The sequence below is a fragment of the Oculina patagonica genome, chromosome 2 (genome assembly GCF_052425735.1).
Source record: "Oculina patagonica isolate OP01 chromosome 2, crgOcupat, whole genome shotgun sequence".
Classification (NCBI taxonomy): domain Eukaryota; kingdom Metazoa; phylum Cnidaria; class Anthozoa; order Scleractinia; family Oculinidae; genus Oculina; species Oculina patagonica.
The window spans coordinates 2883226-2899471 of NC_135759.1; the positions used below are offsets into that span (position 1 = coordinate 2883226).

Below are 16246 nucleotides of genomic sequence, written 5' to 3' on the forward strand. Positions count from 1 at the left end.
CCTTCACAATTTTGATATCAGAGTTAGCGGCTGGATAGCTTTCGACAAATTAGGAAATTTTTTTTTAAAACGAGTTCTTCTTTCCGTTCTTTAGAGCTGTAGGTAGATCGGGCCTGTGATGCGTAGTAATTTCACTAAGCTACATAAAAAACCAGCGGTTGTAACAACCTAAAAATATGGTCAAATGGCTACTGTGTTTACTTTGGTGCATAGAAAATGTTACTAGGCGCAGTAACTATACCTTGAATAATTTCGCCTTGCATCGTGAAAAAGTGTTTTATCTGAAAAAGTGTTTTATCTTCCTTGCTTTGAGTTCACGTCTGCTAACATACGAATATATATTTCTTTTAGAATAACCCGAGTTGTTCTCCTTGTGAACGGGAAAAGGTAAGTGATCCATGCGTCCACCTTCATCCATCTTCCAAATCATTGCTCTCCTTACTGATTTGCTTTTGGACTAGACTGTCAATCACTATATGGAAAATAAGTAATTACGTTAAAACATAGTTAATAGAGGGAAATGGTTATGAAGCCCTGCAAAGTTCTTTGTTATAGGTTTTTGTTCTCTATTTTGGGGGTTCACCGTGCACAAAACCTGACAAAACACAACAGGTGGTTGAGTGTGTTCATGCAACTAACCAATAAAAGCATTGCCATTATGTAACTCGTGCATAGTGTATGACGCAAAAAAATGTGCACGGTCATGGACGTTCCAACCTACATCTTGGCCTCTTTGTTTGGTCCTTATAACCCTATTCAGACCGGGGGGAAGCTTTTGAAGCCCGCGCTGACTTTGAACTTTTATAACTTTTTTAAGATTTAACCAAACGCTGCCAAACTTTCTGAGTTTTCCTAAAATTTATCTGGCAACAATTTGGTAGGGCTGAATGATGTGTCAGAAACTTGACATCACCATGGCAACGGCATTTTGACAGGCATGTTTCCCCAAATTTGAAGTTTTACGTGTTTCTGTTAATAAAAATCAACTTAAATGGAATTATTTTTACATTTTTACGGGTCGAGTGGCTTTGGGAACTGACCGATGTTCAGAAGAACGTGCAATCTAGACTAGTGACAATTTTAGTAAGAAATTCTCTTCGTAGTCATGCTTCTCCTATTCTAAATATTCTGTATTTTTATCTTTGATTCAGACAAACCGTGGTGTATCGCCCGGATGGAAGCAGGTAGGATTTCTTAAGAGTAATGATGCAGTTTCTTCTCTCAACCAAGCGAGGAAAAACACACGCTTTTTTATTATTCAAATGCACTTGTACCTTGCGAAGGGTTTGTTCGATTAACTGTACTCTGGAGCAAAGATAATGCAATTTCATCACTACAAATTGCTTTTATCTACCCTGAAATGCCATTGGATAAAAGATGTATCATAAACTTCGTGCAATAGAAGGCAGCATTTTTCACTCAACGGTTGAAAATGTGCTTTCTTAGTGTTATCGAGCAGTTTTCAAAATTTATAGATTAGAAACGCGCGCGTAACCAACCCAAAAACGTTAATCAGAATTTAATGTCACAACACTTCTTTTGAAAGTTCTTTGCCTGTGCTAAACATTTAAATTTCGAAAAAATGAATGATGCAGGATACTGTGGGTTTTCTTCGTTAAATCAATGGAATATTATTTAGAATTTTTCCTTTGTTTAAACGCGGTAGGCTCCCAGGGTTAACAAACAGATAAAATACAATGTAAGTTATATAAATGTAAAAAAAATAGTACACTATCACAGTAATCCATTAAAGCTATAAAAAAATTAAATAACCTGCTTAATGCTATTGCTATTCAACTAACGCAAGGTACTCCCTGCAGCGGGTTTTAAAACCCTGCAAGGAGCCCGCTTGTCGAATATTAGGAGGTTAGCTGTCCAAAACAACTACACCTAAACTGTATAAACTATTTTTTATGTGTGTTTTGTGCGAGGGAAAAGAACTGAAACGCAGATTTTTTCCCTAAGCATTTGTTATTATACTATGATATAATTTAGAAGAGATAATTAACCTTGCATTTCTATCAATAATTAACACTTAATGACTGGCCCCGAGGGAAACAGTTTATTTTGATTCCCGTGAATCTCAATCTCAACATTGATATATGTTACCACCTAACAGACTTTTGGCGGGAAACGATTTTATTGTTAGATGTCATGTGACCTCGAAGTTTGCAATGAGAGCGCGCCCTGTTGGAAAACAAAATGCCAGCTATACAACAATAGAAATATCAAACAAGTTCTTAGTGCGAAAATACCATGAATGACTGTTGATGTTATACAATGTAGTGAAACCAGCAGATGCAGATTGGAGGGGAGTAGACAACAGTGTGGTAACATGGTACGATGCAGACAGAGATGTCTCAATAGTTACCCAGTACCTCATGGTTACGTCACAAAATGTACCGGTAGTTATGAAGACGATACATGCGAGGCTAAGTGTAACCTCGATTACAAACTCAAGGGAGTATCCAAAGTTTATTGTAAAGGAGGAGTCTGGACAAACCAAAATGGACAACCGGCTTCATCCCACTGTGAAAGTATAGGTGTGTACGAAAGAATATTATCCTCATTATTCTATCTTGGTCTGAGTCAGTTTATTGATTTTCCATGAACGTGAGAACTAATCTACAGGCACAGCGAAGAATAAATTCATAGGCTGTTAAATATCACTCTAATTTGCATGCAAAAGGGTGATAGCCATAAACCTTTTGTGCAGCTTGTTTTACTTTTTTAGGTTAAAATATCGTAATTGTTCATGTGGGTAAGCTTTGTCTAGTACCTAGGCCTATCTATTTTAGCCATTTTGGTTAACATGGCCCGTACGTCCGGGACACATCACCGACACGAATTCCCGGTGAAGGCCTGGGAAAACGCCATACAGAATCTACGAAATTTCAAGTCGCCAGCGTAAAAGGTTAGGGCCGGAGAACAGGCCCAGGGCAAGGCGCCGTAAGAACAGGAGGGAGGCGGGCTACGAATGGTAGGAAGAGTTACATACGTGAGTGGGTTTTCCCTTGGGCAGGAAATGGGTTATAAGTGGCCGCGGGACGGGGTCATTCATACGTAGAGTGGGAAGCAGAAAGTAACAAAGGATACACAAGAAAATAGGTACAGGAAGTTTCCTATTGTATGCAGATATCATTCATACGTAGAGTAAGAAGACTAAGTGGCCGGTATCGAAGGATGCACAAAAGAATAGGATACGGGAAGTTTCCTATTGTAAACAGATATCTATTTACATTTATGAACTTACCTCAGATGCAACGCGCAGTCTGATTGGTCAAAAACCTATGTTCTATTGTACCGGTAATCTCCCGGTGCCCTACAAGGCAGCACTACGCTCGACCCGTAAGGACGAATAACTAACGTTAGTTTAATGTCTCAATTTGGTCTATCTGATGATTAAAAGGTAAATCACTCGCCTGACGGCTCGTGATTTACAAGCTTTTTTCGTGTTCTCCCAACATCCCGCGGGGGTCTATTGCGCCGGTAAACCCATAAAAAGTGTATGTGGTCTATTGCTTAAATATAGACCATGTCTACTCCATTTCATTTTCAGATACTTTGTTCAAGGATGACCTCCTGCGCCTGGTAGCGGCTCACAGTGGGAAAAGCCGCAAAGATTTATCTATCTTCCTAAGTAATTATTTGATGAGAACTTATCCCACTGAATATTGGGTGGTAACGGTATACGATGATGTCAAGGGTTATGATATGCACGCGTTTATTGGTTTTCGTGTAGGCTATAAATGGAGATATCATGGCGTTAACTATGTTGTTACACGATTTCCAAAATATATTGCTCGCTCTCCCAGTATCCCCATCTCAGAGATTGTAGGCTCGGTTAGTGGAAGTGACGCAAGAGCTATTCGTGACAGTATTAAGAAAAAGTTTGATACACGTCGCCAAGGTTACTCCTCGATACACGTCGTGAAAAGGAGATATTCAACGGGTTGGTGGCTCGGTAAGCGTAACGTTGGGGTACGGCTTTGGAGTGCATATAATATACCAGGCAACAACCTTTTCTGGAAAAATTTTTCTAATGTCGTTGTCATCGTCGTTGCTCCTGGTTAATTACAGAAGGGTATCTCCGCTAAAGCCCCATTCACAACAACAAAACATATTTAATTCAACCATTATTATTAAAAGAAAACTCAGTAACAAAAAACTAAAAAACTCACTTTTACATATGGTTCAAGTGAATTTCATCTTGTTCTTTCATTTGTGCTAAAGTTGCAGTCGGCAAGATTCACAAAACAGCTATTATTAGATAACAACTTTACAACATGTTCAGCTAAGGCCATGCCAATAAATGTTTCGTTTCCCATCGCCCTCTCTCTCTTTCGCGAAAGTGGATCGGTCGGTCGGTTGGTCGGTCGGGTAAAATTAAAAAAAAGCAAAAGAAAGAGATATTGAAAAACTAATAAATAATTAATTCTAAGTAAGCCTTGATTACATCTTCCCCGTGACCGCCATTTTCTAACGAGACGCTGTCACTCCAAAAGTGTTCGAAGAAGTCGCTCTGAGGGCTGATTCAGATGTTAATGAGTCTATGCGATGCAAACAAAGCATAATAAGCGTGGAAACACCCGAGAAAAGAGTGCAACTAATGAATTAGAACTTGTTTTAACTTTTCGAAAAAGTTTTGTCAGTCGGGCGATGGGAAACGAGACATATATGGGGATGGCCTAAATGACTTCTAAACGTGTTTAATTAAACGTTGCTGTGAATGGGGCTAAAATTCAAGTAAATATTATCTTGAAACTGAGAAACTTTACTAAAAGGATGTGACAGATTGGATACAAATCAAAGTATGAAGCAAAATTCTGGGATTAAGGAATAATGAAGATATCGAAGTGGAATAAGAGAATGGCCTTATTTGGTATCGAGAATGGGATTCATCGAGATTTATTAAAAAAATAGTCCGACTTCGAGTTAAGAAAGCACAATGGGGTACACTTGATCTAAGTGAATCAAGGAAATTGTCTGCAGAACTGGAAATTACTTCAAGATAAGATAGAATGTTTAGAGAGGAGCACCACCCCATGTATCCACCGCGGTCAAACGACAGAAATATGCAAAAAAAAATAAGAAAAGTACTGCCAAGATAAGGTTTTTCTTTTCACAGTTCAAAGTTCGATACGTAACTGGTATCCTAAGGGTTTACTAAGTTTTTTGGAGCACCTTTGGTTGGGATGCGAAGCTTTTAAGAAGTAAAAACACTGGTTTACCTGAGGGAATGGAATTATGCTTTCACTCGGCAACTATTTTTATCTATCCTTGCTCGTAATAACACTTCAATTTGAACAAAAAACGGCAAAATGGAAAGAAAACCTGCCTGAGACGTTTGACCGCGGTGAACCCCATGTATTACTACTACTTGGGCTGCCGCTCGTACCGCGGGCGCAGCCGCAATATGAAAGGTGTTTAGTCGCATTTCATTATTCTTAACTCCAGAGTTCTTGTATTTAATCGGATTAAATGGATTGATATCTACTATATTTAATGTGCGGTATTTTCTAGATTAAACTGCCTCATTCCTGAATAGGCGAAAAGGAAGAGTTAAAAATGAGTCCCCTTCCCCAGGAATTTATTTGTGGTACAGTAATCTTTAGGTATAACGGCAAGATGTATGGCTGTCAAGAACAATGAATAAAAACCCTTGCTTTATGAACACCGGGGCCGAACAAACTGTTCAAATAAACGCCGGGTCCACAAAAACAAGTTTAAAAAGAGGGGGTCGTTTAATTGAGAAAATACGCTAGGCGCACATACCGGAATCGACAATATAATTTAAGAACCTAGCCGTAAGTATATTCGAGTAACATCTCTTGCGTTCTACATTGTTTTGGTGTTCGATGGTCGAGAAACAATGTTCTCTCAATAATGTTGTCAACCTGAAATGTATCATTTCTAAAGTTGGGCTTCACCATATGTGTTTTCACTAGCTTGGATTTCTATGTCATTTCAGAGGCAGCATTTTCTTTGTTAAACGTATTGGCCGAAGAGAATTCTTTCCGGGTACGTAAATGTCAAATGTACATGCTCTTAACGGAAGTCTACCTACACTGTGCTAAGCTGTCACTCAACTAAACTTAACAACGGAGATGCCACGCAGGCATGAATATCTAAAGCCGGGGCACATTCGGCGATTTTAGACGCCGATCGCGGCAAACTTGATCGCCAGCGAAAATTGCAAGTGAATTCGGTCGCCGCTGATTGCGGACACACTCGGCGAATTTTTTTCCTTGCGATTCCGCGATCCGCATCTCACTTTCGTTCCCAGGAATTTCTCCTAGCAAGAAAATCGCCTGGCCTGTCTACCATTTGGAAAATTCCATGATACAATTGCGAAATCTGATTGGTCGATTTAGTCGGCAATTCGCTGCGACGGGCGTATAAATCGCACAAGCGGGCACACTAACCAGGCGTTTGCATCGGAATCGCCGGCGACTTTAATCGCGTATATCAAACGCGCTAAAAATCGGCGACTCCGTATGGGCGAGGAAAGTCGCCTAGTGTGTCCCCGGCTTAAGTAGTTTCTTTTTGTGCAGCAGGTGATTGCGTGCCAAGTAGTTCTACTGTTAGTGCACTTTGAACAGTAGCTAAAGCAGTTCTTTGTTGACAACATGTGTTCGCGTACACTTGAATGTACTTGGACAATAGAGATCGCTGTGCAATTTACTACATAAACAGGCGAAATTGTAAAGATTAGTAGGTTACATCAACGGCTACGTCAAAGAGAGGAAATGTGGCAAAATAAACTTATGCTGGTTCAAACTGCAGTTGAAGATTTTCTGTCTTGTACAGTGTTGTTTCAGTTAAATCCGTATGGACGCTACGATCGCAAGGATCGCTAAAAAAAAGTTCAGCGATCGAAGCCATCATAACGGTCAAATGTGTACCAAGCTGTAGCGACTATATGGAAACAAGACTTCAGCGGCGATCGTAGGGTCTCATAGCGACAACGATCGCTGGTACACATATGTGGATCGATATTATCGCTGTGATCGCTGCAATCGCAGAAAAAAAAGCAAAGTTCAGCGATCTTAGTGATTGCGATCGCTGACCGGTTTCGATTTGATCGATCGTTGACCAAGAGAAAAACGTTCGAGAGGACCTGGGTCTAGAAATCTCGTTTGCGCTATACTACAATTTAACCTGGAGGCATACTGTCCGAAGTATGCCATTTTCCGGTTTTTTTTAACGTAGACGACAAAGAAGGATACAAAGAAAACATAGATTTGGGGTTCGGAAGATCTTTCAAACGAGGAATCAAAGGGCCCCTTTCGGCCACCTAGTGTCACGACACCTTGTGGAGTGTAATTCTGATGACGAACTTACGTGAATTGCAGTGTTTGATGTGTGTAAGACACCAGGTAGTATGCGTCACGAGATTTATCAGTGAACTCCAAGTTTTTCTGTCAAACGCAAGGTGTTTACATTACGTGGATTACGAAATTAGCACTTCTTCAACTGACCAGAACGATTTTCAGTTACGTATACAATCGACGCGCCTCACGCATGAACACACAACTTCAAACAATCATAAAATATTTCATTCACCGATTTAAATTTCAATTAATGAAGTGATTCTTCTAACCTTCATTTGAATAATTGTACTTCAAATTGAAAATATTTATAAACCTGTGCTAAAATTGAAAGTAAGACTTCTGGCGTTACTAGATGGTATATAGATTTTTAAATTTTCTTTGGCTGTGTACGGGTTTGAACAAATGAGCGACTGTGTTACCGCCGATGGGGATAAGTGGGATGGACTTCCTGCTGGAACTTTGAGCTTCCCGAGACGCACTTTTGAAGATGTAGTTTCTCTTCTTGGATAGCGCTTACTGGAATTCCCATTGGAACGGACTTAGAATTTTGAGGTAACAATTCTCCTACTTCGGAAACGATGTGGTGTCTAATTTCTTTGAGCGTTTTGCTTAGATAAGGTTGTATTCACTGATCAAACGCAAGAGCGTTGCCGTTGGTCTCCATCTTTATCTTTACAAGAGATTACGCCATTTTATGTCGTAATTCAGCACGAAATCTTCAATTTAAACTTGCACCAAGTCGCCGACTTTGAGAAAGTGACTCAGAAAGTCTATGATAGATTATTTGAAACGTGATCCTTATCTTTCAATCTGGTGGTGAAGGCATGTCAATTAAATTTATTAATAGTATGTTCACGTGAATATTGGAACCCTACGTCGCCGAGCGTTCATGTGTGAAGCGCGTTGACTGTAACGGCGTTGGTGTGACTGCAAACCAAGCAGAACAAACTGTACTTTGTAACGGCGTTGGTGTAATCACAGCTATTATCTCTTAGACTGTTTATTATTATAAAGTTGACAGGCCAAACGCGACTCTTGTTTGTCGAATATCAGCTGTACCTTTGAACTTTAAGGAGCTCTAAGGAGTATATATTTCAAGGATCTTCCCCGCATTCTATAAGAAATAAAGGAAAGAATGATATATTTGAACATTCCTCTCAGCAAAAGTTGCTTTTCTAAAATGTGCCATTTTCTCGTTAGAACATTCTTCACATTAGGCAATATTCTCTTTTGCGTTTCGTTTTCTTTTTGTAAGACTGACATTCTTTCCTCAACCTTTACCTCGGAGACGGTTTTTTCCCGGTTACTTGTATAACCCCTGGCACGCAGCCCAAGTTTGTTTGAACAAAGGCGCCCGCGGGCGGAGCATCCATTGCTATAGAAATTAGTAAACCCATCAAGCCGAGAGCCGTAAATTAATAAACCCATCAAGCCGTCCGTCCGTACGTCCGTCCGTACGTACGCAGGGCTGGGGACGAGTTTGTCTTCGATTTGGAGTCCTTCTCTAGCAAAAAGTAACACAAAAACATTTTTTTGGTTTGTCGATAGTTCACTTATTTGTCGTGGAAATTTGTTAAAACACTGTGTGACTTCCGATTGTTTTTCTCGTGTTTTCTTATGATCTGGACATTTCATTGCAACTTAAACGAAGTGATTGTATGAAAAGGCGCTAAAATAGTTGGCACGTTGTTCACCTTTTAACCTGAATGAAATACGCGAAGAGAGCATGCTGGAAAACGTAGTTCTTCTTGAATATTTCTCACTCTATTTACTCATCAACTTTATGAAAACCTCATGCCAAATGATTTAGGACAACCGCTTAACGGGCTGATCCGAAATAATTGCCGATTTGAATATGCCAGGGCGTATGAACATAGGGCGTTGAAACGGGCATACATTAACCTGCGATCAGGCTTTCTTTTTTTCGTGGCGGAGGGAAGGAGAAAAAAGGAAAGCCTGATACAATGACTTGTCAAGTCGTCTGCCGCCCCCTAATTAAAATCTGTCAACGTCGTCGAGAATGTCGGCGATGCAATCAAATAAGCGTGATTAGCGCCTTCAAATTATATTTTTACTCTCACAAACATGTGTTTGAATTACTCTTTTTGAACGAGCTGTTCGGATGGTTTTTAAATTTTGTTTTCTGCCAAGGCTGATATTGTGTAAGACTCAGCTGGTCAGACATTTCAAGGTCGTAGTTTTCGTCACTGGCACAATCGTCTGGCGTCTTTGGTGCTGTGATGTGATGGTGATAGACCATGCTCTTGCCGAATCCCGTCGGAAGCACCGCCAAAACATATTTTCTTTCACAAACTATTCGTCGAATACACTCCCTTTGTTCGTCTAAATGTTTTGTGAACAAAAATCTTGAGAGATTTTCTAGCAGCTAGAAGAACTCGCTTTCTACTTCATTCCGCTCAACACCCGCCATGATAACAATCATCTACGCGCGATATTTTTGGACCGGAAATTAGACTTGAACTCAATTAGCCAATCACGATAGAGTTCTAATGTTGCCTTTTGTTTTCTGACCAATCAGACGTTTAACAGACGACTCGACAAGTAATTGTATCAGGCGTTCATTTTTCCGTTGACCCCTCCGCCGCGAGAAAAATAACGCCTGATCGCAGGTTAGGCATACATGTTCTCTGGCGCAGCCTTGATGCGGAGGGGGACTGGAACTAGTCCGCTTTCCGCGCTCGAGAATGGCCGCCTACAGCTAAAGGTGAGTTCACATGTATTGGTTTGTAAGACAAAATCGCAGTGATGCAGGAACAAAATAAATATGTAATTCTGTTCTAAGGGAGACAAAGACCATATTCAGCTGATAGTTGTTATCTGATGTTGTTTGCATCTGTGTTTTTTCTGTGGCTAGATTAATGTAGTGTCGATAAGTGCCGTCGAGCAATCTGGCGTGTAGGTCGTAATAATGCTCGCCAGTTAAAAGAAAATGATAACTAGTAATACGTGACTCGCAGGGCCTCGCGAAGCTCTGGGTTGGGGAGGCGGGGGGGGGGGGGGGGGGCGGTGGTGTTATAAATAAGGAGTGGATTATTTGAAGTTGAACATTGTACATATTCAATTTTCCACAGTAGGCAGGAAGATATATTTGTTAAAAATTAGTAACGGGCATGGCCGCGACACCCTCGTTCCCAGGGTCTACGCCGCTTTGAAGATGGCGGCTCTTTCAGGTTCGTAGAGAGGTATAAAGCGTTGGGAAGCGCAGGCTATTTTCAAAATCATCGACAAATTATTGGATAGTCGCATTTTGGAAATTTATTTGAGGGCATTAAAAAAAAAGAAGAACGAACGGCAGGAGGATTCGAACCCTCCGCCCGCGCGCCCCTGATGGCGATGAAAGGTTTATAGCCTGAATAGGCGTTGAGGGAGTATTATGTGGAAATCAGTGTTATTTTAATCCGAAAAGAAAAACGATAAAAACGAAAGGCTCAGGATTCTAACCCACAAAAAAAAATAAGGAAAAAAAAAAAAAAAAACCCTAGCCGGATTCGAACCCGCGCCCTTAGTCCCGAAGATCTGATTTCAAGTTCGCCGCCTCACACCATTAGACCACCAGCGCGCGGCCGTGTGACGTCATTTCCGCCAGACACCAAGTTCACAAATATATATATATATATATATATATATATATATATTAAAAGACGGTCTGATCAACTGAAGATACGACTTGGCATTTTATTACTAACTAGTTTCGTACCGCACAACATGTACGGCACTCATCAGATAAAATTGCCTAATGTCATTAGGCAATTTTATCTGATGAGTGCCGTACATGTTGTGCGGTACGAAACTAGTTAGTAATAAAATGCCAAGTCGTATCTTCAGTTGATCAGACCGTCTTTTAATATTTATGCTCTAGTTTTCTATTGAGCACTCTGACATCAGTTCTGCAAATCAACTAATATATATATATATGACCGTAAACTCCACACGAGATTTCATCCCGCCTGAGCCCTTTGAGGAACAAAATTATACACCCCGCTACGCTCGGCCTTCGGCCTCGCTTCGCCAGGAATAAACGTTTAAAATATAAATTAGAAAGTTTTTTATTCATTTTATTTGTGTAAATTTTTTTTTAGAGTGATCATATATCTAACAAGGTTTTCACTCCTCTGAAATGACGGCTTCAAGTTGGCGATCGAAAGATCAAAGTTGGGACTTAGCTTTACAATGAAATAAAGGTAAGTTGTAGTTTAGCTCCCTAATTTAGGGATTTTGGAAAAATTTTATGTATCTATAGTATGCATGCACATTCCTAAACGGATTGATCGTGACCAAAAGTGTCTGAATTAATCCAAAATGTGATCTTCAAATTTGACAGCCAGAACTTTACATGCTCTAGATATAGGGCTATAGTTGTTTGAAATGGTCAGGTTTGCTGTGTTTAAACTCAATTTAATGTAAGTGGTACTTGTAATATGGGGAATAAATTGATGTTGACCAGGAGAATTCTCATCCTTTAAAATAATTTTAAGATGTTCATCCTTTTTTCATACATCATGAGCATCAGGCTCTGTTTTTAAAAGTATTGTAATGCATATTAACCCTATTCAGACCGGGGGTGGGGCGCTTTTGAGGCCCGCGCTGACTTTGAACTTTTATAACTTTTTTAAGATTTAACCAAACGCTGCCAAACTTTCTGAGTTTTCCTACAATTTATCTGGCAACAATTTGGTAGGGTTGGATGATGTGTCAGGAACTTGACATCACCATGGCAACGGAATTTTGACAGCAATGTTTTCTCAAATTTGTAATTTTGCGTGTTTCTGTTAATAAAAATCAACTTAAATGCAATTATTTTTACATTTTTACGGGTTTAAAGAACATTTTTATTTATTTTGAGTACGTTTCTGTGAGTGGATTTCTGACATTTTGGAAAAAATTTTGAAATCCAAGATGGCGGATCCAAGATGGCAGCTGTTTTGACATCATGATGTAATTGTCACGTGATGTGACGTCACCATCCCACGTGATGTATACCAAAAGAAAGAGTTTCGGACAAACAATACATCCTATAAGTTTCATGGTGATTGCTTAAATATTCTGGAAGTTACATAGGGGGGGGGGGGGGGCTTCCGAACCCCCCTCCCCCCCCCCGGTCTGAGAAGGTCCAAAAAAGACCGGTCTGAATAGGGTTAAACCTTTGATGTTTGGTGTTTGTGTAACATATACTCACACATACAAAACTGCCACCTTTAATGACCTTTGTTAATTAAAAGTAGTCAGTAGGTTACTACTTAATGATAATTTATTCTATATTAACCAATAGAAAAGAAACATAATACTCATAATATTATTATGATTAGCTATCACTGGTATTTAATACCCTACTTTCAAATACTATTTACTATTGATTGAAATAAGCATTCATGCATACACCACTAAACCTTATACCCAGAGTGAATCTAAAGTGTATAATATTATGGCATGTGATGTAATGTTGCAGAAGGGTGGGGGGGGGGGAGACAACGATTCATGCCTCTTGATATTACCCATGTAATGTTTATAGTTAGCTCAGACTCAGCACGCAAGGGTGCCGCTCTCAGATTAAATAGTTACACTGCAGTGGAATTACATCTCTTGTTTTTCTTTCAGGTAACCATAAATGCCTTAAAGGGACTTCTGCATTACATTGAAAGCAATGAATTTAAAGATGAATTTGGTCACAAATTATACTTAATTTTAAAGAGATTAAATCAGGACTGTGTTGAATGTTATTTTTCTGTGCAAAGGCAAATGTGTGGGGGTTCCTCCAATATTACCCAAGCGCCAAATAGGAGAGGGGATTCTAAGGACAGTTTTATGGCCTGTGAGACTTTGATGATATATATAAGTATTTATTGTAATTTTATTTCTGCAAGTGTTTTGGAAGGGGATGTACAAGAGGATATGAGGGCCTATTCCATACCCTGTCAAGTGGTAGCATGTATATACTATAATAAATTGTCTATGCCTCATTACTCCACAATGCCCCCTTCACTTATTTCCTTTAATATAATCATGATCTTAATCATAATCTGTTGCAATAGGTTATTTCCCATTGCCCCAAGCCTATTGTTAGGGTAATGTAAGTGCGAAGTCTTTGATATTGTTATTATTATTATGAATATAAAATTCATTTTTGCTCTTGGACTCATTTTGAAGTTGCACATTTTTTTACTGGGAAATGGCCTATGCAACTTCTTATGGCCAGATAGTCTTCCATTGTTATTAGAAAAAACTAAAAGTTGTTTTGACAAAAGTTACTGTGAAAGTTATTGTAAACAAATGGTAAATTAATTTCAATTGGTCCTCCAAGGATTGTGTTGTTGTCATACTGTTTTTTATTTTTTTTCCTTAAATGCCCAGGGCTGAACAGAATACATTTAAGTTAGATTGTTTGTATAAGGTAGTGTAAATGTTGTATGTACAAAGTAATTAGTATGCATTAAATAGTAATACTTTAAGAGGCAAGGCTTTGTAAGAGTTAAAGCCATCCATGGTGTATCCAGTGAAGGATGCTTTAAATCACTTGTCTTTGAGCAGTTATGAAAGTGTAAAAATTAACTCAGTATGGCTAGGCTAGAAACACTTGATACATAATTACTGCAAAGAAAATAGAAAAACTGAAAAGAAATAATATATTCAAAGTGGGTGTATAGCTTGTTTAATTGAATAGTTTCCCATCTTTATGAAACAAAATAACTATGTGAAAACCTATCACGAGTTTACTTTTAAATCCAAAAGATAACCCCCCCCCCCCAAACGGACTGAACTCTCTGCTGCATTACAAACACCTGAATATTGTCTGTAAAAGCCTTTTTTACAATTTTATTAGAAATCATCCACAAAAGGGTTATTTTCGAGGTTTATAGTCAGTGGTGCTTCACTGAGGCCCCGGATATGAGGTGATATTGCTGAAATCTGTTTTGACTTCTTTTTGCCCAGGAGTGCATGATATTTGATAACCTCTAACTCGGAAGCGTCTGGCTTACTCCTTGCTGTTGGGTGGGGATTTTCCTACTTGACTTTCGATTCTCGTACAGTCCAAAAATGGAACAAAATATGCTCCAGCACCGTCCTTGAGTGCCTATCTCGATTAAGAATACCTGTAGTTGTTAGTCCAGCCCACTCGTCCCACTTTATTCAATTGGGGTTCTGTAGAACCATCTTTCAGAAAGTTGCACTCGATCTCAATGTTCCTTTTACATTGGTCTTTTGTTTGAACATTGTAAAAAACTGTAAAGTCTTCGCGAACATAATTTAAAAATGACTGTACTGTTTTCAGTTGTACTTATTGTATTTAACACCCTTGACGCAATTTCATACTCTTCGGAAATATTGAAGATTTTTGTTGCAATCCTCGATAATACATTTTTAAGTTCTCCCCTGACTTGGTTAAATTCCGTATTTGACAAGCTTTCCGTAATCTCCTCTTGTACGTCAAGAAATTCTTCAGAATCATCAGTCACGTCAAACATTAGAACTTCTTCTAAATCACCTGCTAAGCTGAAATTTGAACCGCCACTTCCGTCCGCCATAGTGTTTTGCAGGGAAACCTCAGCCCAAATTCCCCCGTTAGTGCCCAGGACCTTGCATCAAGGCTCTCCCGCGCGACCACGCTTGTTTCAACGCCCTCTCTCCATACGCCCCGAGTGAAGCTTACAACGAGTGGCGTGTTCGCTTCCGATATTATTGTGCTAGTTTGAAATTTTAGCCCTGCAGAATTTGTAAGCATAAGTCTTTTTTTGTTGTGTACGAGAATCTGTTTATACTTCATTCACGAGCGAATTTGAAGTTGTATCGGTTTCGCATCTTTTTGTAAATATTTACAATTCAAGTAATGCTGATTCCAAACTTGTTCATGTTTGTACATTTTATACAGACATTGTTTATTAAATACTTCATTTGGACTAATTGTTTTGTGTTTTAGTTACTCGAGTTAACTGTGATGTTCATTATTGGATTTTGAAAACAATATTAAATTATTAAGCTTCACGGATAAAAATCACGATTTCGATTTGTAAATTACAAACTACACGTACGGAAAAATCCTGCAAACAAAAACGAGTGAAACTACTCAGCGATACTGCACACCAAAATATTTTAAGTGATCTATTATCCAACCGCTCGTTTTGATACTCGATTGCATTAGTTTTGTTTCTCTTATCAGCGAGTGCTTTGAAATGATCTTGAAATCTTGTACGGGTAAACCAATATTTCGCCGATTTCATTGCGAGCTACCCATGTTTGGCTGAGTGAGTTCAGACTTTACCTCCCGGGCTTTACCTACCGCATATTTGCTTACCAGAAATGAAGAAAATTGAATCAATTCTTTGCATAAAATTCTGTTAGGTATTTAGCAACGCATACGATAAAACAGAATTACGTTATCAAGCAACCAAACCGCAGCGAAAAGAAAGAAGACGGTTCAAAACAACATTGTAAGCTTATTCTAAGTTTGCGTGTCATCAATTTGCAGAGTAGTTTGTTTTGCCGCCGTGATTTTTTCAGTTTGCCGAGGTGTGAGTTCATTTGGTTTACTGTGTTTTAGCAGCGATTTACTTTGTTTTTGCCTTGAGTTGATTTTTTGCCCTTACTGTTTTGTATTAACCCTCGTACGTACAAGCAAACTCACACCCCACTATCGTAGAAGGGGGGGGGGAGGGGGTGGATGGAACCCCTCCCCGGAGTTTTCGTTATATTAAGGCGTAGCGAGATTATTTTGCACTGATAGGAAATCCCTTAGCTTACTCTACAAGATGACATAATTTTAATTAGCTGAGACGTCATATGACGTCACGTGACGTCATTTGAGTCGCCATCTTGGATCCGCCATCTTGGATTTCAACATTTTCTTAGAAAGTCACAAAATAACGGAAATTGATGCAAAATCAAGCCAGAATGCTCAT

General features: G+C 39.2%; 1 protein-coding gene across 2 annotated transcripts; it reads left to right on the plus strand.

The window, feature by feature from the left end:
• The first annotated feature begins 823 nt into the window (after positions 1–823).
• LOC144641704 (uncharacterized) lies at positions 824–5045 on the plus strand. Of its 2 annotated transcripts, XM_078500738.1 has the most exons (3): positions 824–1184; positions 2287–2543; positions 3560–5045. In XM_078500738.1, exons 2-3 carry the CDS (start codon positions 2336–2338, stop codon positions 4072–4074), a joined length of 723 nt encoding a protein of 240 aa, XP_078356864.1. In that variant the 5' UTR covers positions 824–1184; positions 2287–2335; the 3' UTR covers positions 4075–5045. The 2 variants fall into 2 exon arrangements, with proteins under 2 accessions (XP_078356864.1, XP_078356863.1); XM_078500737.1 differs by lacking the exon at positions 824–1184 and having other exon boundaries at positions 2073–2543.
• Positions 5046–16246: the final 11201 nt, after the last annotated feature.

What these genes read in the sequence shown, in the direction of transcription:
- LOC144641704 (XM_078500737.1), top strand. Translation starts at nt 2,261, where the DNA reads ATGACTGTTGATGTTATACAATGTAGTGAAACCAGCAGATGCAGATTG. An exon ending in ATCCCACTGTGAAAGTATAG is followed by an intron (nt 2,544 to 3,559) that starts GTGTGTACGAAA and finishes TTTCATTTTCAG; the next exon opens with ATACTTTGTTCAAGGATGAC.